At 41.6% G+C, this 23,281-nt stretch overlaps 1 protein-coding gene across 1 annotated transcript in view; it reads right to left on the reverse strand.

Moving 5' to 3' along the window:
* The window catches only part of NOX3 (NADPH oxidase 3), a gene marked incomplete at its 3' end in the record, with an annotated part of 58,163 nt that overhangs the window by 5,323 nt on the left and 29,559 nt on the right, over positions 1-23,281 (reverse strand). The window contains exons 10-12 of the mRNA XM_081250863.1: positions 22,180-22,342; positions 10,743-10,889; positions 5,872-5,996 (exon numbers count right to left, since the gene is read on the reverse strand). Of these exons, the coding sequence (XP_081106989.1) occupies positions 5,872-5,996; positions 10,743-10,889; positions 22,180-22,342 (435 nt within the window). The remainder of the gene's footprint in view (positions 1-5,871; positions 5,997-10,742; positions 10,890-22,179; positions 22,343-23,281) is intronic.

Below are 23,281 nucleotides of genomic sequence, written 5' to 3' on the forward strand. Positions count from 1 at the left end.
TCAGTAAAAGGCTTACTTTTTACATATCCACTTGCTATTTATTGATCTTCTTTTTAAAATATACTTGTGTTTTTGTAATACAGCTGATACAATTATGAAAATTAATTGCACATAAAAACAACAGAATATACTTTCCTATTTTCTACTCTTGGTCTTTGATCTCTTTTTAATTTTTTCTTTCCCTTTCCTTATTTGTTTTCATTTTGATGCCCATCAATTTGTTTCTCTATTACTGTTATTATTGCAATTTTCTGCTTCCTTTATAGCGTGCACTGTTCTCTTTGATCTGCTTCCCTTCAAGCTTTATTTTTGGTGCTGTTTTTCATGTTCTGTAAAAAAACATTTTTGCCCCTCTTCCCTTTATTCTTTTGATTCAACTCCTTCTTCTTATAACAAGAACAGAGTCCAGCTTTAAGTGAACAGGTAAATGTTTTTAAAAGAGTAAGCCCTAAGAATCCTTGGCTTCATGCTGATGAGTAGAAATGGTTGAGAGCCTATTTCAAAGACCCTCAAGAACAAAGAACCTTTTCTGAGGCCACGAACAAATACACCAATTCTTTATGGCCCATCTTTGCCAAAAGATCTGAGCTAATGACAGGACAGACCTGTCTTATAAGAGTAGCCAAGAAGGCTTGGGAGCGAACAAACATCTCCTTGACATAATCAGGGGAACACATACCGTTTATCTCTTTAATAACCATCTTGAGGAAAATTAATGTGACTTTGTCCTTTGTGCAGAACAATAATTGAATTGTGTGTGTTATTTATATCTGGACAAAGGCCAGGATATTGAAATACTTCTCAATATTAGATTTTCTTTTTTAAAAATTAGATTCTATTGGCATTCTCTTTCTGAGATTTCTTCATTAAAAGCTTCATTAAACATAAATCGTCTTTACACAGCAGAAAACAAAATTTTAAGGAGGACATTTAAAAGGTCTTTTGGAAGAGTAGTGCTAAGCGTTTTACTGGTGACTTGTCTCTTCCCAAGGATCTGGCATTCTATGGATAAAATGATCATTGATCTTTGCCTACACATGTCTGATACTAAGTGCATTGATAGTTGAAGCTATATAACAAGTTGCAGTGTTCTAGAGTCTAAATCTATTACAAATACACTATCTTTAGAATTTGGGGCTAGGGAGTATAATATAGAGGCTTGATTCAGTGACATCCAAATCTTGGGGCCTTCTTCTACTCTGGAAGAGATGAAGTCATCCATTAGGAAGAGAGAGTTTCCACAAGTTTTCAGCTGTGCGGAATGATTCAACTGGGCTTTAGGTACATGTTTGTACTACGCTTTGATTATGGCTTTTGAAAAGGAATGAACACACTCCTCACAAGGGCAACGAGAAAAGTGACAGCTATATAGTTTTCCCACCTTCAAACTCTTCTCTACTCCTCACTCCCTGCAAAATTAGGCAGACTCACTTTTCAGCACGATGCAATATAATTTTGGAGACAGAATGTGTGCAAACTCAGTTCCACTCCTGGTCTCTTGATGCTGTGTTTCTGGCTCACACCTTTCTGAGGGAAGGGAGGTAGTTAAATGGTTTGGTCTGAAAGGCCTTCCCACTGGGCTGCAAACTTCATGTGTAACACAAATAAACAAATACAATGTGAGGAGTCAATGAGGGACAATCATAGCAAAGAGCAGTCTCATCTATAAAAACTTAAAAACCAAGATATATGTGTCCACGTCAAAAGCCTGCAACGTGGGAACTTTCATGATAATTGAAAACTGAGTGTAAAACATTTATCACATGAATAGATGTTTTTTTCCAAAAGGAGAAAATACCAATGCGATTGTAACATAGAAGCTTGTAACATTTTGTTGGTTTTCGACCTATAATGTTTAAAGGAAACTGCAGATATAATAATCCAGTCTCTGCCTCTGGACAAGAAGTACTGGATGGGTGTGAGATGAAGGGTGACTTTCAGGGCTCAGAGGAGGCTGGGAGTCTAGGAGCCAGGACTGGGTGTTGAGTAAGGAGCACAGAGGAACTGGATTCTGAGGCTCCAGAAGCCGGGATGGGTTCAAAGCACCACATTTGGACGGATGGAGGGCGAGAATTGGATTCTAGACCAAATGTCAGCAAGAGTCAAGGCAAGAGGTGAAATAAAGCAGCTGGGTTTCAGGAGTGGTGCCTGCAGAGTCCCAAGGCCACTTTCATGGGGCTTGGCCAGCTCTTACAGGGCATCTGAAGCTGAGCCCGAGGTGAGGAAGAGGTAGTGCAGCTGGTCCACTCGTTCCTTCCCTTAACCCTGAAGCCAAAGATTAAGCTTTTGTGGGCCTTTCCCTTTGGAAGTCTTTAATTCTCAGGACAATTCAAGATCAGGAGTAAGTCCCCACAGGCACTCCTTCTGTCTCCTCCCTGGGCTGACACTGGCATGGTGGGGTCAGGGGGTCGGAGCCTCTGCAGTGAACACTGTTTTGGATCCAGGGTTTCTCCTAAAGGCTGCCTGGGCATAGGGTGCAGAAGGGTTGGCCGGGGGCCTCACAGCTCACGACAGTTTAGGTCAGAGTGAATTCACACAAAGGAAGCCACTGGAATTGGATAGGTTATGAACCTTGGGCAGCCATCTGGTCCCTCCTGCACACCTCCCTCCTCACCAAACCTCCTTCAAATAGCTGGTCCAGGGAAGTCTAACAGATTCAGTGACAATTAATTTTTTTTAAAGTAGAATAGTTCTGGCACAAAGAGAATATAAGAAAAAGTATAAAACAGCATCCAAATTGACCAAAAGAGGAATAATATTCACCAGAAAAGTATTCCAGAGAGCAGAAAAATGCTAGGGGACTACAAAAAGTTGAATGAAGCAATAACCTCTGTGAAGGCAGGCCACAAAGCATCAATGCCAGAACTGGGGGGAAAGATGCGAAGACAACAGGGAAATCACAGGAAATGAGAAATTAGTCAGAAATACCTTAGTAGATTTTTTTTTTTTTTTTACTGTTACTGGTTCAATACGGATAAAATGGATAGAAAATGGGTTCTACAGAAGACCTAAACAACGTGATTAATAAAATAGTGATGAATAATATATATTGAACTCCATAACCTGCAAATAGACAATATAATTCCCTATCCTCCAAATACTGTGGTTCTTGGAACCCTCATCAATCTATATTTGCTTCTTTCTCCATCTCATCTAGTTTCATGGCCCCAAACACAATTTATACGCTCACACCTCCCAAGCATGTATCTCCATTCTGAACTTCTCCCGTGAACTCCTGACTCATATTCGTCTGCCTACTCAAAATCCCTGCCTGGATGTATAACAGGCATCTTAAAGCTAAACATGTTGAGCAACTGGACTCCTGACATCCCATGCCTGCCAACCACTCCTTACAGCTGTCCTCATCTCGGCTGTTGGTAACTCCATTCTAGCTTGGGCCGTGTTTCCCATCCAACCCATTAGCAAGTCATGCTGGCTCTACCTTCAAAAAATATCCAGAATCCAAAGGCTTCTCAGTACCTCCACTGTGGCCCCCCCAATCCAGGCCACCTCCTCACTGGCCTCTCCATTTCCGTCCAAGGCCCCTTACAATCTCATCTCTTATAGCAGCCAGAGGGATCCAATTAAACACAAAATGGATGGATTATTTCACTCTTCTGCTCAATCCTTCAAGTAGCTTCCCCTCTCAGAGTAAAATCCAAATAAAATAACCTGTACTTTTCCCTAGTTGTCTCTCCTAAATGCCTTCTCCTGCTACTCTTTCATTCAGCCGCTGTGTTCCGCAACCTCACTGGTCTCTTGGATCATGCCAGGAACAGTGTATCCTGCCTCAGGGCCTTGGCACATGCCGCCCTTTTGCTCTTTCCCAGTTGTCCACGTGGCACACTCCCTTGCTCCCTCCAGGACTTTCCTCAAATGTGGAAACTATTCTTTAAACAAAGACAATATTAGGACAGGCTACTTTCAAGATTTGTAGATGATTGGGTTCAAAACAAAGACTGATTTAGGTGATATAGAATAACAACAACTATTTACATTAGTGCTTGGCCCTTTACGAAACTCTTCAACATACTATGCGTCTTTAAAGTATGAAAATAACACTGTGGATGCATAGAATCATTCATGTTTTATAGTGAGGCCTTGTCTAAGGTCACATAGCCAGTATCTTCTAGAGTCTTCTAGAATCAGCCTTCACTCCTGCCTTATAGTCCCAGAGCAAATGCTCTTCTTCCTCTACATATAATGATAATAATAACAGTAATAATTAAAATAATAATACTAATGATAGCAGCTAACATTTACTGAACTCAAAGCACTATTTTAGGCTCTTTATAAGTATTCTCACATTTAATCCTCACAGAAGCCTAGGAGGTAAACAGTTTTATTATTTGCAGTTTACGGAGACGGGGACTAAGTCAGTGCCAGGTTAAATAACCTGTTCATGGTAAATTGGTGGTAACGGCAGAGGTAGGATTTATACCCAGGCACTAGGACTCCAGTTTCTGGGTCCTTACTACCACCCCAAATCCCTGCTTGGCTGTAGAGTAGTTTTGTCTGCTTTGCTAGATATGCTAGATATAGTTTAGAGTCTGGCATAAGTGAGTTCTCCAGTTGAGTAATTAGAGGTCAACTGTGTTCACCCAAGACTTCTTGAAGGCATAGGGAGTTTAAGAGATACCATCTTGGGCTTCCCTGGCAGCAGAGTGGTTAAGAATCCACCTGCCAGTGCAGGGGACACAGGTTTGATCGCTGGTCCGGGAAGATCTCACATGCTATGGAGCAACTAAGCCCGTGTGCCACAACTACTGAGCCTGTGCTCTAGAGCCCGCAAGCCACAACTACTGAGCCCGCGTGCCACAACTACTGAAGCCTGCACGCCTAGAGCCCATGCTCCACAACAAGAGAAGCCACTGCAATGAGAAGCCTGCACACTGTAACGAACAGTAGCCCCCAGTACCCGCAACTAGAGAAAGCCCGTGTGCAGCAACAAAGACCCAACACAGCCAAAAATAAATAAATAAATAAATAAATAAATGTTAAAAAAAAGAAAAAGAAAAAGAAATACCATCTTCTGGACCTGGAGATGATCATAATAAAAAATAAACAAATTAATTAATTAATTTAAATAAAAAGAAAAAGAAAAAGAAATACCATCTTCTGGACCTGGAGATGATCATAATAAAAAAAATTAATTAATTAATTAATTTAAATAAAAAGAAAAAGAAATACCATCTTCTGGACCTGGAGATGATCATACTAAGTGAAGAAAGTAAGAAAGGAAAGACAAATACCATATGATATCACTTATACATGGAATCTAAAATACGACACAGATGAACATATCTATGAAACAGAAACAGACTCACAGACATAGAGAACAGATGTGTGGTTGCCAAGGGGGAGGGAGGGTGGGGGAGGGATGGACTGGGAGTTTGGGATTAGCAGATGCAAACTATTATACGTTGGATGGATAAACAACAAGGTCCTACTGTACAGCACAGGGAACTATGTTCAATATCGTCTAATAAACCATAATGGAAAAGAATATAAAAAAGAATATATATAACTGAGACACTTTGCTGTACAGCAGAAATTAACACAACATTGTAAATCAACTATACTTCAATAAAACTTAAGAAAAAAGAAATACCATCTTCGATTGGGTTTAAGTGTGAAAAATTTCAATGGAATTGATAAGTGTCAGATGTTGTAATCTGCTCAAGCAGAGGTTTGTGGTTCCTGAAACATCCCATGACCTCCTTTTCTAAGGTGGGTGTTTTATCTCTAAACAAGAGGCCCACTGCTGCAGATTAACCGGTTTGTGCCCGAGAGCTTTCCATTCCAGCAGCAATGGAGGCTTTGTCTCTCCACAGAGGCTCCCAACAGGCAGAGGAGAGAGAGCTGCCTTACCTGGGGTGACTGTAGGCTACCTGCCGGAACTCGTGATTCCAGTTCGGTCTTCCATAGAAGGTTTTCTGCCTTAAGCCCGTAATCACGTCAGTATTTTCATCCCAGTGCAAAGCTATGTGAAAGGCCTAAAGTAAAAATTGTGGTATCAGATGACATTTAGAGGAAAAAGAAAACGAACCTCTAATAAATGAAGGATGAAGTAATTATGCTCATTTGTAGATTTAATACACAACTTTTTATAGGAAATTCTTTGTAGTCTACCTTGGACACTATTGAAACTAAGTGCCTTCTATGTGCTTGATGTGCAGAAACGTGAGCCTGGAAAGATTTTTCTTGAAAGGAAGAGAGTAATACGGTAAAAAGGGGTAAAGGAAAGCAAGCACTAAGCTACTTCCTTTTTTTTTTTTTCTGCCAAATTTCTCAAAAAGTAATCTCTAGCTCTGTCCCCATTCACTTCACAGTAAATCCTGGGGATTTGAGAAGGGTTCTGACAGATTAAAGTGATAGAAAACGCCCAGGGTAAAGCTGGGTTTTACGGTGAGATCTGCCTACTGGAGTGAAACGGTCTGTGTCCAGGTTCAAGTGCCGGGAGGATGTTGAGTCTGGCAGGCAGAGAAGTGGCCAGAAGTAGCAAGGGGCATGGCTGGAGCTCTGTGGCCAACGGCTTGCCTTCAAATTAGATGAAAGCACCCAGGCATCAAGTGGTCGACAAAATAAGAGCCTGGGGAATAGCCGTGCCTAGTGATGATTTTTTTAAGTTGCTATGATTTGTTTCAGCCCATGCTGAACTCTGGTAGGTAAGAAGGATTCTTGCTTCTTACCTGCTGGGATATGTGTCTGCTCTGCTCAGACCCCACCACAGCTCTTGAGCTCATGGGTTTTTACCCTTTGGTGCTTCATTTGCTCACATCCTCTGACCAGTATGGGTAACAACCCTGCTTGGCCCAACTCTTACCCCACGAGCCTGCTGCAAGACTGGCTTCCCCGGCTGGCCTTCACATCAGTCTAGGAAAGCAGCCAGGGGTAGGGAGGCTGCACCCTAACAGGCAGTAGACAGTGACAGACTTTGGTGGAGTCTCAGATATCCAGGCTGCAGGAAGTGGGCACCAGGCAAGTCTGAGCCTAGGTAGCAGGGCTACTACAGGAACTGAATTTGGGAAGAGGACTCCAGACAAGAGAGGGAAAACTGGCAAGAGTAGGGCAGGACCCCCTTCTTAGGCAAGGTTTTCAAAGCACGAAATATGAGACAAGAGTTCAGGGATAAGAACGGAGGTGGTAGTTGAGGACAGAGCCTTGAAAACTGGCAGAAGCCCCATTATCAGAACTGGAATTCAGGGTCAGAGTTGTATCGGCCTCCAGATTAGAATGGCACTGTTGCATCTCCACAGGCTTTTGCTTAACAGTAGGATGGATTGGTGCTCTAGAGGAAGCTGGTTCCAGCAGTGGGCAGAATCAGAAGGCAGAGACAGTTGACTCCCTTTTGACTAAGTGCCAGATCTAATGACCAACCCAGGCTTTATTTTCCTTGGCTTCTCCACCATGTGGCTGAACAGTGCTTCTTCTTGATTCTATTTGCATTACAAAATCCTAGTTCTTCTATTTCTCTCTGAGTCAAGAAAGAACAGTAGTTATTATTTTCTTATCATATTCTCCTGTCTTGATATGTAGCTGCCTTCTCAGTCTCTAGCTCAGCTCTCTGCATCTCTTTCGGACCACTACTCCCCAAAGAGCTTCCATTTTCACAATCCAATAAGCATAATCTACAAAGATGAATTCAAACTTTCTCTCCCAAGCCTTCCTCTTCCTGTATGAGTAGAATTCTGCATCTCAAACTCCCCAAACATATTTTTATGTAGAATTCTTTTTGTTCCTTCAAACTGACCATCATAGCTAAAAATGAATCATCTCACTTTCCAAATAATTTGTGATTTCAAGTTACTTCCACGTACAACTGTTAAGTGATTTCCATAGGCAGGCAGAGTGCTATGGATGGAATGGTACAAAGAAGACAGACAGAAGGTCTCTGTGAAGCACTGGTCATTGGAGGGAGAGGCAGACCATGTGCACGATTTCTATGCCCTGATTCAGACCACCACCCTTCTTTACCAGAGACAGAAGCGAAGTGCTCTGGAGAAGTAAGCATGTCACTCTGGTGAAGCCCCACATAATTTTGACTAAGAGAACTGGGGAAGGCGGTAGTGGGGACTGGTCTTGAAAGGATGATTCCATGCAGTAGGCTGCACGAGGGACAGAGGGCACTGAGTGACATATCAGGGAAAGGAAACAGTATGAGGGCAGATGGAAGTGAGAAAGTCCTTGGTGTGATTGGAAAACATGTGTTGTTCGGTGGCTCTGGTGTCAGGGGAAAACAATGGGAATTCTATAGAACAAGTGGGTTTTGCCGTCAGGTCAGGAGGGGCCTGGAAGTATCTGCTAAGAAGTTTGGGCATTATTCAGTAGAAAAAAGAGTTTTTCCCACTTCCGTCCGTGGTACCTTCTAGCTCGTGGTACCTTCTAGCTACCAATCACTGCTGTTCAAACATTTGGAATTGTATTTGCTCCATATTTCTCAGCCCAGTGTTCAATGAATCTCCGAACCCTGTCGATTTGCCCTTCATAATAATAATAATTTGCCCTTTCCATCTGTGCCTTCTGTTCTTGTCACGCTGCCACTTTGAGGTGGTTGAATTCAGTTTAGCAATTGGCTGTTTCTAAAACAGCCTCTTGATTCCTGACTGACAGCATGTAGCAATTATTTTGTCCTGAAATTTAAGCATCTCAAGAATTTCCAACATGTCATGGCAAAAATTGAAGAACATGTCTATTTTAATTTGCTCGTATTCAGAAGAAAACTCTCTCTTAACAGCGTACTTTTGGAAGTGGCAGGGATGGGATGGGGTAGAGTTGTGTTGTCACAAAATCAGACGGAGCCTCGGTCTTGCAATTTCCAAGTGACTGGGGTTGCCTAGGTGGACACTCGGGATCGATTCACTTTAGAAGCAGAAGAGGCAGCCCAGGACCAGCAAGCAGAAGACAAAGGCAGTGTTTGTACTTCACCAAGTGGATCATTAGTCAAAAATCCCATGTGAGTAAGAAAAAAGCATTTGTTTGGAAAATATAATTAACACTACTTAATTCATGAAGATGTTTCAAGCCTAATTCCCAGGAAACCCTTATTTCAGAGTAGCCCAGAGGAATAAATATGTAAGGCCGACTGCAAATAAGACCCTAAAAAATTGTTTAGCTACTGAATTTCAAGCAAGGTCTTATTCATTTACAGAAGCACAGAGTCAAATTACAGTGATGTTCTATAGGGCCAATTTGTGTGTGTGTGTGTCCGTGTGTGAGAGAGAGAGACAGAGAGAGAGAGAGGCTCTCAGGAGTGCATTCATTTGTAAATTTAGTAACTAATGCAAATCTCTGGCTCAAACACATTTTCCTTAAATATCTATAGTAGCTGTCACAGAAGTGCTGATTAGGACATAAATGTCATCACCTAGTAATCACTTCATTGTTAGTTTCCATATTTGAGGAGTTAAAAAAGACTGGAAATGTAATAGTTATCATTCAATACTATCAACACTGAAATAGTACCATAGTGCAATATTTTGATATGCATTATTTTTGGTAAACTCAACCTTAATATGTCATTAATACATATTAATGGACACAGCAGAACACCTGCCCCAACAGAAGATCATTTTGATCTTAGGTGAATAAACATACGTGCACACAATTTCTAAGAATGGCTTAAGAAAAATAAATCTCTAGATAAATCATGTATTCATAATAATTATGTTCTGTAGGAACTCACATGGTTTACAATACAAAATGCTGAATGTCAACACCTGTCAGTTTTTTCTGTTTAACTCTGAACAGTTCAAAACATAGAATTAGAACCAATTCGGAGCTCAACGAGACAATATAGCCAATCCATAATGTTTGCTTGATGTTACTAAATTTCAAATGCAGCTTTTAAAAAAAATTTATTTATTTTATTTATTTTTTATTTTTGGCTGCATTGGGTCTTCGTTGCAGGGTGTGGGCTTTCTCAGTTGCAGTGAGCGGGGGCTACTCTTCATTGCAGTGTGCGGCTTTCTCATTGTGGTGGCTTCTCTCGTTGCAGAGCACGGGCTCTAGGCAAGCGGACTCAGCAGCTGTGGCACATAGGCTCAGTAGTTGTGGCTCACAGGCTCTAGAGCACAGGCTCAGTAGTTGTGGCACACGGGCTTAGTTGCTCCGCGGCATGTGGGATCTTCCCGGACTGGGGCTCAAACCCATGTCCCCTGCATTGGCAGGCGGATTCTCAACCACTGCGCCACCAGGGAAGCCCCCAATGCAACTTTTTTTTTTTTTTTTTTTTTGCGGTACACGGGCCTCTCACTGTTGTGGCCTCTCCCGTTGCGGAGCACAGGCTCCGGACGCGCAGGCTCAGCGGCCATGGCCCACGGGCCCAGCCGCTCCGCGGCACGTGGGATCTTCCCGGACCGGGGCACGAACCCGCGTCCCCTGCATCGGCAGGCGGACTCCCAACCATTGTGCCACCAGGGAAGCCCGCCCCCAATGCAACTTTTAATGACATAATTTTTCTTGGATTTCCAAACTTGGGGTTTTATCCCTTTAACCAGCCTCTTTTTCCAATCTTCTTTTCTGTTCCTCAGCAAATTAACTGTAGCTTTTATTGCTACAATTTGAATAGCTGTTTCTTATCTGGTTTTATTTTATTCTCTTTTTCTTTTAAAGAACATAAAAATAATACTTTCATGCTGCTAGATAACCGTGTAGCTCATTATTGAAATTATTCCTCTTCTCTTTGCTCTATCATGAGACAAGTTAGATAATATTGCTCATTCTCGAAGTCTTATCTATACCTGATTTTCATCCCAGCCGGTAAGGAATATATGATAACTCAGGAAGTGAGTTTTCCCTTGCTCACTCATCCTTGTTTCCAGCGAGAGTAAGAGGTCGGCAAACCACTCAAAGGCTCCTGGATCTCGGCAAATCCAATAGAAATACACCTGTCAAGAGAGAAGGCAAGAAAACAGATCTGTCCCTCTTTTCATAACGTGCTGATAATCGCAGACTACTTTATCTCCACTAAATTATTTGAACCCAAATGGGCACTTCTGCAAAATAACACGCTTCTCTCTGCCAGTGAACGAATAGTCACACTGTGATTTCTTTTGAAAAAATTCACATTGTGTTTGAAAAGGCCCAGAATGAATTCAGAGTCAGGAGCCTGTGGGCTGTTGCCAGTTTCTCTGGATGAGGATCCATTTACCCCATTCCTGGCTGTGCTTCTTCTGAATGAGGTTAATAATCATAACTAGCTGTGCCTTTCTCTCTTCCCAAAGGGGGATAAACTGTTAGACCAACACCCTTCATCTTCACTTATGACCTAAGCTCTGGATCTGAACCTTCCACAGAGACCCAAAGGCTTGTTCACTAATCCACTTCACCAGCCTTGCCCTCCGGAGGGTGGAGATTATGGTAATTGCAGAATCAAGCCACACAGGCCAGAAGTGTCCCATCAGCCAGACATATCAGTGTCCAAGGAAGCTGGTGGGTGGTGGCTGAGGTTGTGTGTCAACTGCTATAATGAAATTACATTGAGGAACATTTCATTTTTTCTTTCTTTTCTTTTTTTTTTTTTTTTAACTCTCTGTGTTTAGCAAACGGCATGTGATGAGAAGTAGTTTGGCTTTGCTAAAATAAAGGCTTAGATTTTGTGCTTTGAGTTTCAGATAATTGTATCTAGAAGAAACCACGGGAGATAGATCTATTAATTCTCCTCTTTTTCTCACACTCCTACCCCCTACTGTCCACTGCTCTTTCCTGCACCCCCTCCCAAAAGAGATGCTGATTAACAGGATAGAGGAGGGGGCCGGCCTTGATCTCCACCAGGAAATATCGTCTCCAATGGCCAGTGTTCTCACCCTCCCCTCCCCCACCAGGCTGCAAGCTCACCATGATCATATAATGAAATTTACAGGCGAGATTTAATTAACAGATCATATTCATGAGGAAAAAGAAATCACAGAACGTGTTTCAAGGCTAAGTATCTTGCCTATTCTCTCCAGGTTTGTGCAGGAATTTATGAAATTAATACTCAAGAAGAACAAAAGCTTAGAGCCTACATATCTGTTGGACAGTTGCTGCTTGGAAGGGTTCTTGGAATATTAATCTCAGGACTAATAATAATCCCTAGGTATTTTAGCTCCCCTACCCCAAAAGGAGCTTCTTCTCAGCTGTGAAACTGAGTCAGTGGTTCCCTCCTGATCCTGTTCATCCTTGTTGATTCAAAGAATTGAATTGAATGTACTGAACATACTGAATGCTCACTCTATGTCAAGACCGTTTTCAGTTCTGGAGCTAGAAGAGCAAACAAAGGAGACAAAAATTCCCTGTCTTCATGGCATCTGCATTTTAGAGGGAGAAGAAAGATGATAAATTAACAACTAAAATATAGACTATGTCAGAGGGTGATCGGTACTCTGAAAAAAAAAAAAAAAAGACAGGCTGGAAAGTCCTGCAATATTAAGTCAAATGGACAAGGAAAGAGGACATTGAAGCCAAGACGTGGAGAGAGTTGAATGGTTAGGGGAGAGGCCTGGGGTGGGAGCTGTCAGAGGGGAGCCAGGAGCTGGTGGACTGGAGTGGGGGGGTGGTGGGCAGCGAGAGGTGAGGTCTGAGGGGAAGGCGGGGAGGTGCAGACGGGGGTGCTGTGAGGCCGTCCTGACTTTTACTCTGAGTGAGGTGGGGAGACACTGCAGGGTGCCCAGCAGGGGAATGACGTCATCTGAGGAAGGATCCCAGGCGGACCATTCTGGTAGTATTTTTATAGTCTGGGCGGTGAATCGGGGAGGGGGAGGGGAAGGAAGGAAGAATAGAGGCCAGAGGCTGATCTTATACGCTGTGTAGGTGATGAATACTGCCACCCTCTTTCTTTCCACCGTGTATAGCGCCTCATTTAAATTACTCTTTCAAAACCGCAGCCCTGCCTTTAACTCGCTTTGCTCCCTGTGGAAACCAAAACCAACCAAGTGAATTTAATGCCCTTTTCACCTATGCTCCTCCCCTCATTCCTGCCCCTAGTAGCTTGTTTGATCTAAGAATATCAACGGTGCATTTGGTATAAACCAAACATCATTGACTTATTTTCTATTATTTTCACTCTTTAAGAAACATGCTAAAAATACATTCATCTGAAACAACAAACCAAAAAATCTTTTTTTAAAAAAAAACTGTCAATTTCAAATCCAGTCCCAATCACCCTTACTTGAAGAACAGTCACATGTTAGCTTTCCTCCACTTACTGACCCTTATTCTTTCAAACAGAAATCATTCCTGTCCTTACTTTCCTGTGGCTTAGCTGTGTGTCAGTGTTCTGAGGGTTCGCCAAGCCTTTTATACGTTCTGCTTCCTTGCAATGGCTTTGTGTGTTTTTCCCTCTGTGACTGACTTACAGGTGACACTGGGCAGCTTTGGTGCCAGAGGCAATGGAGGGGCACTGAATGGGCTCCGGTGAAGTGCCTCGGGCAGAAAAAGAAGAAAACGGACTTTGAAGAGAGGAAAAAGCACATTTACTTTGACTCCCTTTCATCTTTCTAATAGTGAGGGATGCTCACTGTGAAGGGACACAGGCTTCCCACTTCTGTGTTTCCTCCAGTAGGAAGGGTCTGGTCAATGGTAGAACAAACGTCCCAAACAATAGGCTACACGTCTGTGATCTGTGCTTCCCAACTCTCACCCCGCCTCAGTCTCCAAAAATAAAACCACCCTAAAATCGGTTACCTGTATAAAGCATGGCTTTCAGAATTCTATCGTAGATGACAGAGGCCTAAAATACCTTAGGTAACTTTAAAAGGTTTCGTTACACAGAAAGTCATCCTCAGTAAAATGATGAAAGTTCTGAACTTCTGTAGTAATGAAGTTTTCTTTTACAGGACTCAGCCCACACATTTTTGTAGATCTAATGGATCCCCAGATGTTGTAGGGCACCACTCCAGGACGTTGTTATGGGGTGAGGGAGTTCTGTATGCATGTGGCCCATCACAGGCCTTCGCTGTCACATTGTTCCTAGCACGAACCATGAGATAAACTCAGCCACGGCCAATCTTGGGGGGGCCTGGGTCTCAGCTCCAGCTCATCCCCACCTTTCCCACAGCCTGGGCTTCTCTTTAAGAGAGTGTGGACCAGGTCATCTGGGCCCAGTAGGAAATGTCCCCATGCTGTTTTTGGATAAACAATTCCAGGAAATGAAATAAGAAAAGCTACTTATCTAGGTTACTACCAGAGCACCAGACTCTTCCATCAGAGGTTCCCGTGCCATGGCCTGGATAGGTACCCACAAACACAGCAGAGGACACATCCTCAAATACAACCTGCATTTCTTTAGACCCAAAAATCAAGTTCCTGAGGATGGAATGGGGACAAAAATTATCTATCTATCTATCTATCATCTATCTATCGCCCAGAGCACCCAAGGGGCTTTTTCCTTTCTAAGGAAGGAAATTGCACATGAGGGTGCAGGTTGAAGGTGTAATATAACATAGTAGTTAACCACTGTGAGCCTGGAGTCCTGCAACCTGTCCTAGTCTCCTGGCTTCACCATCTTCAAGCTGTGTAACTGGGAGCAGGTTATGTAATTTGAGTCTAGATTACCACACATTGAAATGGCAAAAAAAAAAAAAAAAAACCCAAACAAAAACAAAAACACAGAACAATAATCCATGAGATTATTTTGAAGATGAAAGGATAGGTTTCATGGAGGCATTTAGCTCAAAGTCTAAAGATGCATTAAGTGCTCTGAGATGTTAGCTGAGATACTGCTACTACCGCACTGTCATCTGGAGGAGCTTACAGAATGAATGCCACATGTTGATATTAGAGAGCAAAGGGGGACACTTGCCTTACCTGGGGGTCTGTGTCCACCGTCACTCCTGAATTATAGAGATGGTGGTTACTGACAGGAGGTGAAACCAAAATCTCTAGCACTGGTCTCGAAACCTCAGCATTGATTATACAGATGTAGTTCTGAAAGAGGAACCCATTCACTAGTGAAAGGTACCCTAAGATCCATGTTGGGTGCCGGGGTTGACCTTGACCTTGACCAACAGCTCCCCCTAGGAGGCCAGTGGGATTGCACTGTGACCTTGCCTCCTCCTGGGCAGCATCCTATGTTCCCCACTGTTATGGTATGAAAGCATCTCCCCTAAATCTGTGTGTTGAAATCTTAACTGCCAATGTGATGATTTGGAGATGGGGCCTTTAAGAGATGGTTAGATTTAGATGAGGTCATGAGGGTGGGCCACCATGATGGGATTAGTGCCCTTATAGGAAGAGGAAGAGACCAGAGCTCCCTTTCTCATCATGTGAGGACACAGCAAGAAGGTAGCCATCTGCAAGTCAGGAAGAGTCCTCTCCAGAACGCAATCATCCTGGCACCCTGATCTCAGACTTCCAGCCTCCAGACCTATAAGAAATGTTTGTTGTTTTAAGCCACTCAGCCTTGGTATTTTGTTATAGTAGCCTGAGCGAAGATTCCACGCTCCCAATACAATGTAACAGAACTGATAGAAGCTTCAATCAGGGAGGGTGATGGTGACTTTCCATGGAGGGAATCATGAATATTTTCTAAAAAGAGAACTTTTCTCTTTGAAAAGATAAAGACTGAGACTGATATTTAGAAAACATAATACCTCCTCAATAAATGGTAACTATTATTGTCCTGGTTTTTATTTTGTGGTTGCTGTTACCAAGGTCATCGTGGGTGAAGACAAGAGCAAACAGATTTTGAAGCAACTAGTTTTGAGAAGCTTCCCTAACATGGCTTCCACATCTGGTTTTAAAGAAATAAAATTATAAAACTGTTTTTCCCATTCTCCATTGTAAGACTAAGACCAGCCTTTGTCAATCACTCTTAGTCCTTAAGACTTTTGTTTAAAGCCATTATCCTTAATGTTAACTATTTCATGGCTATGCTGCTGCTTTGCCCTTTGACTGGGGCCTAAAGTTTATTGTGCCTCGGTTTGTTCAAATTATAGTTGTTGGACAACTGGAACGTTCATTAATAATAGAATGATAAAATCAATGGTGAGATAGTCATACTACAGAATTTGCTGAAGGCGCTAAATAAAATAAAGTCAATAAATAGGCAGTGACACTTGAAGGGGCGCCAGGCCATGTTAGAATGAAAAACAAAAACACAAATTGCACACCTTTCTTTCTCTCCCTCCTTCCCCATCCCCACATCCCTATTTATGTAAAAATAAAGTAACACCTTGCATATGTGTGTAGGTGCGTATGTGTACACAAAAGTGCAGGAAAGGAATGGAATAAGATGCACTCAACCATTTCAGGTGAGAACCCTGGAGGGCCAAGTGGTGGTGGTGGTTAATTTGGGAAGGAAGGTGAATAAAGGGAGGTTTTTTTCAAACTGCTAAATCAATTTATTTCTAAACAGAAATGAGGTTTAAAAAAGACACAGCTAAATGAAGTCTTGATGTCTTTCATTGCAAGGGTCCCAAGAACAGTGCACTTTCCTCTCTGTAAAGCCATGCTTACACATTCTTTTTTTTTTAATTGAAGTATAGTTGATTTACAAAGTTGTGCTCATTTCTGCTGTACAGCAAAGTCACTCAGTTGTACATATACATATATATATATATATATATATATATATATATATATGTATATACATTCTTTTTCAGACTCTTTTCCATTATGGTTTATCTCAGGATATTGAATATAGTTCCCTGTGCTCTACAGTAGGACCTTGTTGTTTATCCATTCTAAATGTAATAATTTGCATCTACCAACCCCAAACTCCCAGTCCATCCCTTGCCACCGCCCCCCACCCCGCCCCCCGCGGCACAGCAACCACAAATCTGTTCTGATTGAGATTTTTGACTGAGCATTTCATTTGAATCTTTTACAAGGACCCTGTAGTCATGTATGGCTTGTGTGGTTAATAAACCAAGATATTAAAAATATTAATACTGGTCACTTCCCCACAGGGCAATGGGGAGACCTCCTGGGGGACTGGAGTCTTTTGAGGCTGCCTAGTGAAAGGTGAGAAGCACGTGTGTCTCCTGGAGATGCAAGCTGGCCTCATGTTCTCTGGTTCAATTTATCAGGACACTCTCAGCGGTTACCAGAGATGATCAATTCCAGGAGTAGCCAGAGCAGCAGGGTGAGGGAAAGTGAAAGTAAATGATTTCTCAAAACAGATTAAATTAAATGCATTTTTCATTCATTAGAAAAGAGAGCAGGCCCTCCTTTGTTTTATTAATATATTTAAGGAGAGTATGGATTTTTGCCTTTCTTGCCCTCTTTGCCTTGTTCCCACTGGCCCATGCTGTCTTTTTATTTGAATTATCTGTTTATTATATTAGGTTAAGAGCCCAAAGGCCATTTTGCGTGGGACACACTATAAATACTCATTATCATGGTTATATATTATTGAGCTGATGAAGGAAGACAATTTATGAAGAAAGTAGGTTATCTCAGTTTTTCTAGAATCTATTTTATTATTATCATCTGAAGATTACATATGCAGTTAAGAAAATGAACCAAATCATCCAGTTGGCCGTTCTCTCGGTTCTGACTGCACGGCTGTGATATTAGGAGAACTAAAATGTGGAGGCCAGTACATTTATGTCAGCAATCTGCACCCCCCACAACTGCCCCGGTTTGTACACACCTATTTCCATTCATCATTTTGACAGTTTGCACAAGCAAACTGTCCTAACTTTTTTCAAGAGCTCTTTTCACAAATTGAGTGTGATGTAGAATTAATCATCCCTGTTAGGCAGGAGTTGGGGGGACATTCATCCCCAAGGGGTATTTTAACCCTCGGCTTCCTCCATACTGTATCACAGGGATGTCCCAGCCGCTCGCACCCCCTTCCTTCATCCCAAAAGAGAACTGTGTTCTCATTTGCCTCCAACTAAGTGAAGTTTGGCTCTTACTCTTGGGTTGGAAATATCCCTTTAATATATTACAACTTTTTCCCATCTTCTTCACAGCAGGGCATCATTATATTTATTGTTATTTTGCCTTCTTGGGAAGTCGTCTCCTAACCACTTCTCTCTTCCTCTGCCCCTCGTCCCCACTATCTTTAGTAATAACACATAGCTAGAAAAAATTTGAAAAACGCTAGCTTCAAACAGAAAGTGCTACATATGACCCCAAAGAAGATGCAGGAGTCCTACGGGATATCCTTTTGCATTTTACTCAGAAGAGTTCTAGAATAATGTGGCAGAGGAGAAGGAGAAAGAGATGTAGTTTGCAATGGTCACAGCTAAGAAAACTTTGGTGCAAATTTTTTCCTCTAGACTTGCAATATAAGCCTTGTTTGTAAAAACTACTGCCTTTATGCCAACTTTTACACAGGAGGGAGAAAATCCCAACCTACTGCAGTTAACTATTTAAGCTTAAAATTCCAGCTCTGAACCTCTATGCTGTTTTCTCCCCTTTCCTTGTTGCAGAAAAGAACACTCTAAAACTATAGCCCAGATCTATAATTGTGAAGATGCTGTTAGATAAGAATGTACTGTTTTGCTCTCCCACACTTAAAAAATTATAGAGATGCTGACAGTTTAGTGGAAGTAGTATTTATTTCTCAAAAGCATGTGGGCGCCCCTGACAAATATTAGTTACATAAGCCTAATGTTAGCTGTACTCAAATAAACACAGAATTGCTCTAAAACAGAGAAATTTCCTAAGCTTTTTCTCAAGCATGCAGATTCTGAGGAAGTGGATGTCAAGTGTGATTTTCAGCCTGAACTTTCTGTAGCATGAAACCTCACTTCTTTCATAAAAGAGCTTTGAAACCAGAAACACAGGCTCCTGTCCTAACTCAGTGGCTAGCCAGATAGGGACTTTGGACAAATCACTTCCCACTGTAAGTATTGTCCTATGCAAAACTGGGAGGTCAAGCCCCTTCAATTTTGTGGTTCCATGCTTTTAGCTTCTTTTCTCCCATATACTATAACTCCTGCCTTTATTTTCAGTTGAGGGTTGTCTCAATATTACCCCCAATTTTTATAAGTCATCAAAACATTGTGTTTTATTTCCAAGTCTATGATTTCTGTTTTTTGGACTAGAGATCAAAGCCCCTGTTTTATACTTTTGTGGTAACTCCTTAGCCCTCCCACTGAAACAGCTTTGAGAAAACCCATAAACAGCCCAGGAATAACAATGAAATGGTGAGAGAGAAGGTGGTATTAATATTCTGTGGGTTCCAATATGGACTTTAAGATTTTGTGGATTCTTAGAAGAATTTTCCTATTTGTGATAAAATAATTGGAATGTATTATTTTAATTATAAAGTTGCTGAACTAATAGTCTTTTGTTTAAATAAAAAAAATTAATCTTTGTAACCTAGAATTTTACAGAAGATTGTGCAGAAGCCATTTGTTAATTCTTTTGGCCAAGTGGACATTTATTCACTCATTGATTTATTCAAAATTTATAGTGTGTGTTCATATATAAATATATATCTTTCTAATAATGGAGATATCGAGAAAAGCCATGCTTAAGGAGCTCAGAATCTGTTAAGGGAAATAAAGTACTTTGTGAACGTTAAAACAAAAAAAGAAGGATAAATGATATAAAAGGAGAACAGCACAGGGGTAATGGATGTTGAGAGAAGGGTCAGGTATTGTGAGTCTGGTGAGAGGAGAGTGATAGGCTTTTCAGTCAGTACAAGTGGGGCCTGGCACATAGTAGGTGCTGCATAAATATTTATTGAGTGAATAAGTGAATGAAAGTGAGACACACAATTCCATCACCATCTCCATGTGAAGCATAATGTGACCTTTTGTACGGCGAGAACCATGAAGCAATGAGCTGCTGCTATAAGTGGGTCTGACTTGGTAGACAGCAAGAGGAAAGAGCTTACAGAGATGGGGAAATCAACATAAACCATAACAAAGCTTTGCAGTGGAGTCCAAATGTATGAAACAGTGTCTGTTTTGCTTGCTTTGTGCCCTAGACTGAATGTTTGTGCCCCCTGCCCCAAATTCATATGTTGAAATCTAATCCCCAGTGTGATGGTATTTGGAGGTGGGGAGTTTGGGAGGTGATTAAGTCATAAGGGTAGAGCCCTCTTGAATTGGATTAGTGACCATCAGTGTCCAAAAAACTTGCCCTCTTTTGCAGTGGGAAGTTAGAGCTAGAAGATGACCGTCCATAAACCAGGAAGTGGGCTCTCATCAGACACCAAGTCTGATGCTGGTGCATTGATCTTGGACTTTCCAGCCTCCGGAACTGTAGGAGAAATACATTTCTGTTGTATGTATGGTATACCACCCCATCTATGGTATTTTGCTATAGCAGCCCGAACAGACTAAAACACTTGGTTAATCTTATTGTGGTATAAAGGAAAGAAGATGGGATTTAGCTTAAGAAGAACCCGGGTTCAAACCCTCATTCTGATATTTACTAGCTCTCTGTGCTTCTGTTTCCTCACTGGTAATCTGAGGATACTACTTATCTGCAAGAGGTATTATAACAATTCAATGATATGATTCTATCATTCCTATTAGCTTTGTGATCCAGCTTCAGTTTTCTCATCTGTAAAATGGGAAAGTGGTAAGTAAAGATGATGTGAGATAGTATGTGTAAGATGATGTGAGATAGTATGTGTAAAATGCCTAACTCCCTGCCTTCTAGGTAGTCAATGACTGATTAATCTAGGCTATTAGTATTCGTAGTAGTACTAGTAATCTATTTATATCTTTGGCAGATATAATGCACATTTAATATAATCTTATACACATTTACATAGTAATGTTTCTACATTATTTATTTGTCTTATTTGGTATTAAAACTCCGTGATGGATATGGACTCTTATTTCTCCATTGTGTATATCAGGAAACCTAGCTCCGAGAGGTGAACTGATGCACTCAGGGCGATGCTTCTAGTGAGGGTGGAATCAGGCTGAAGTAGATTCTCTGACCAGGAATCCCACAGTCTTCCTACAATACAGTAGGTGGCAGCCATGTCTACCATGTGTTGATTATGTCAAACCAGAGAGCCAGAGGCACCCGAGTTTGAACCCTGATTTTGCCTTTCATTAACAGTGTATTTTCAGGAAAGTGACTTTAGTGTCTCTAAAGCTTCAGAGTCCTTATCTGGAGAACAGAGCTTGTGCTATCTACTTTCTAAGGTTTTTGGGAAGATTATAAAAATAAAATGAAAAAACACATGTCAAGCGCCTGTCACTTGGAAACTCATGAAATGATAGCCAATTTTACTCTAATTTCTTGGTTGAGAAAGCCCCACCTGTAGAGGTCTTCCCTTCTGGCCTTGCCCCAGTGCTTTGCAAAGTGCCATTTATTAAAGAATGATAGATGAAGAAAGTTTCCATGGCTAAATATGCTTGGGAAGCGTGGGTGAAATGAAACTGAATGAGGTTCTTTTCTGCAGAACTTATTTAATAGGCTAGGAGAAGATGTGAATCTTCTAAAGGGGGATCTGTGACAGCATTTCTGAAATCATTTCACTACACAATTCTCTTTAGTGGACCTTCTCATATGACTAACGTCCCATAGACATGCTGACCTAATCAAGCATCTTCCTGGGATAGACGAGGAAACTGCAGCCAAAGTGTCAATCAGAGAAGTGGCAGAACCGGGACCAGAACCAAGTTTGCCTGATGTCCTTGGCCTTCCTGAGTTGACACCATCTAGTGTTAGCATGGCTCCCTTTCTCCTGCTGCTCTAGTGTCTGTTGCTGATCCTAAGAGGGTTAAAACATGGGATGCACAAAGGGAGCAAGGGAACCATGGAGGCAGCTAGTCAGAGAACATACAAGAAATGACAAAAAGGAGATTTGGAGCTGGATGGCAACACCAGGCAAGCAGACAAAGGAATCCCAACTGTGGCATTTTTGCTTCTCAATTAAGACCCCGAGTCCATGAGATGAAGATGTTGAACCGTACACTTGCAACTACAGTATCAAGCTCGAGTCTAAGGCTGCCTGTTAATAGTACTCACTGCAGCGCAGTCACATAGCCATTTGCAGCCTGTCCATATTTTACTGACATGAGCAATTATATGTCCTGTAATGGCAATGAAGCAATAAAATTTATGTCTTGTCATCTTTAACAAGATTAGACATAACCCTTCTCATAAATGTAGTACTGAATGGAGATTTTTAAGAACATAAGTGTAGTTAAGGATCCTTGAGTTTATCCCGCACGGTTAATTAAAACCCTCCCCAGGAATCGGCAGATGATAGATAGAAGGATGCTGAACCTTTGAATTCATGGAAGGGTAAGCTGATGATATTTTCCATACCTTGCTCAGCTTCCACTGGGTTTGTGACTCACAACATTGGTACCAGATAGATTTCAGAAGAGCGGCAAAGGGAGTGACCCCTATTCCCGTGGCAATGCACATGCTCACTGGATAGTGAAACACATCTGTCAGTGCAGCTCCGAACGGCCCGTCCACTGCCAGCCTGCAATCACAAAGTGTGCCGTTTGACATTCAGGACACTCCGCTCTTGAAAACAAAGCCATCTTAAACGAGTGCTTTGTATGGGACGTGTTAGCAAATGTGTGCAGGAAAGTTGGCTCTGTGCTTGAGAATGCCCTATTTGGACACACATAGTGTAGGGATATGGTGGCCGGCCTTATGGCACAGCTCTTTTTTACAGTTCTTAAGAGTTTGTTTTGCCTTCAAGCATCAGGAAGATTGGTAGAAGATGCCTTTTCTTTTCCTTTTTTTCCCCATCTGCCCTCAGAGGGAACAAACAGAATCAACAAGGTAGCTTAGAAGGCTTATCTGTCTTTTTGCTAATATGATTCTCCCTGTTCCCACCCCTTCATATGTTTATATAATTTTAGTCTAATGGAAGCCATTCATTTGGAATAAACATAATTTTGGAATAATTTGTCAGTTGTGTGGAATTTCTAAAACTCATTATTTTAGATTATGAGAACTCAAAAATCTGTGATAATTAGGCCAGGAGTTGCACTGATGTTTTGTCTTTGCTTAGCAAATTTTTCTTTATAAGTATAATGCATATTCACTGAATAAGTGCAATCGTCTTTAACTTGGTCCTAAATGGACTGACCCCAGATTCTGCTCCATCTCTCATGGCCAGTTCTCCACACTGGCTTTTCTTTTGTTTCTTAACGTACATAAAGGACCCTCTTTGGCTAAGGGGCCTTCGCACATGATAATCCAACTAATCACTTGGAATGCTCTGCCCCAAGTTCTCTCCTATCCTCTTATTTGGTTCATAGTTACCCTTCCGTTAGGTCTTATCCCAATTATCATTTCTCTGGGGAAGTCTTCATGGATTTGTTAGACTAGGTTAAATCCCCTCTTAGATAATTTATAACACCATGCATCTCTCCTCTGTAGTCCTTATCACAGTTGTAATTTTATAGTT

The sequence above is a fragment of the Mesoplodon bidens genome, assembly GCF_964165515.1.
Source record: "Mesoplodon bidens genome assembly, chromosome: 12".
In the NCBI taxonomy this organism is placed as follows: Eukaryota; Metazoa; Chordata; class Mammalia; order Artiodactyla; family Ziphiidae; genus Mesoplodon; species Mesoplodon bidens.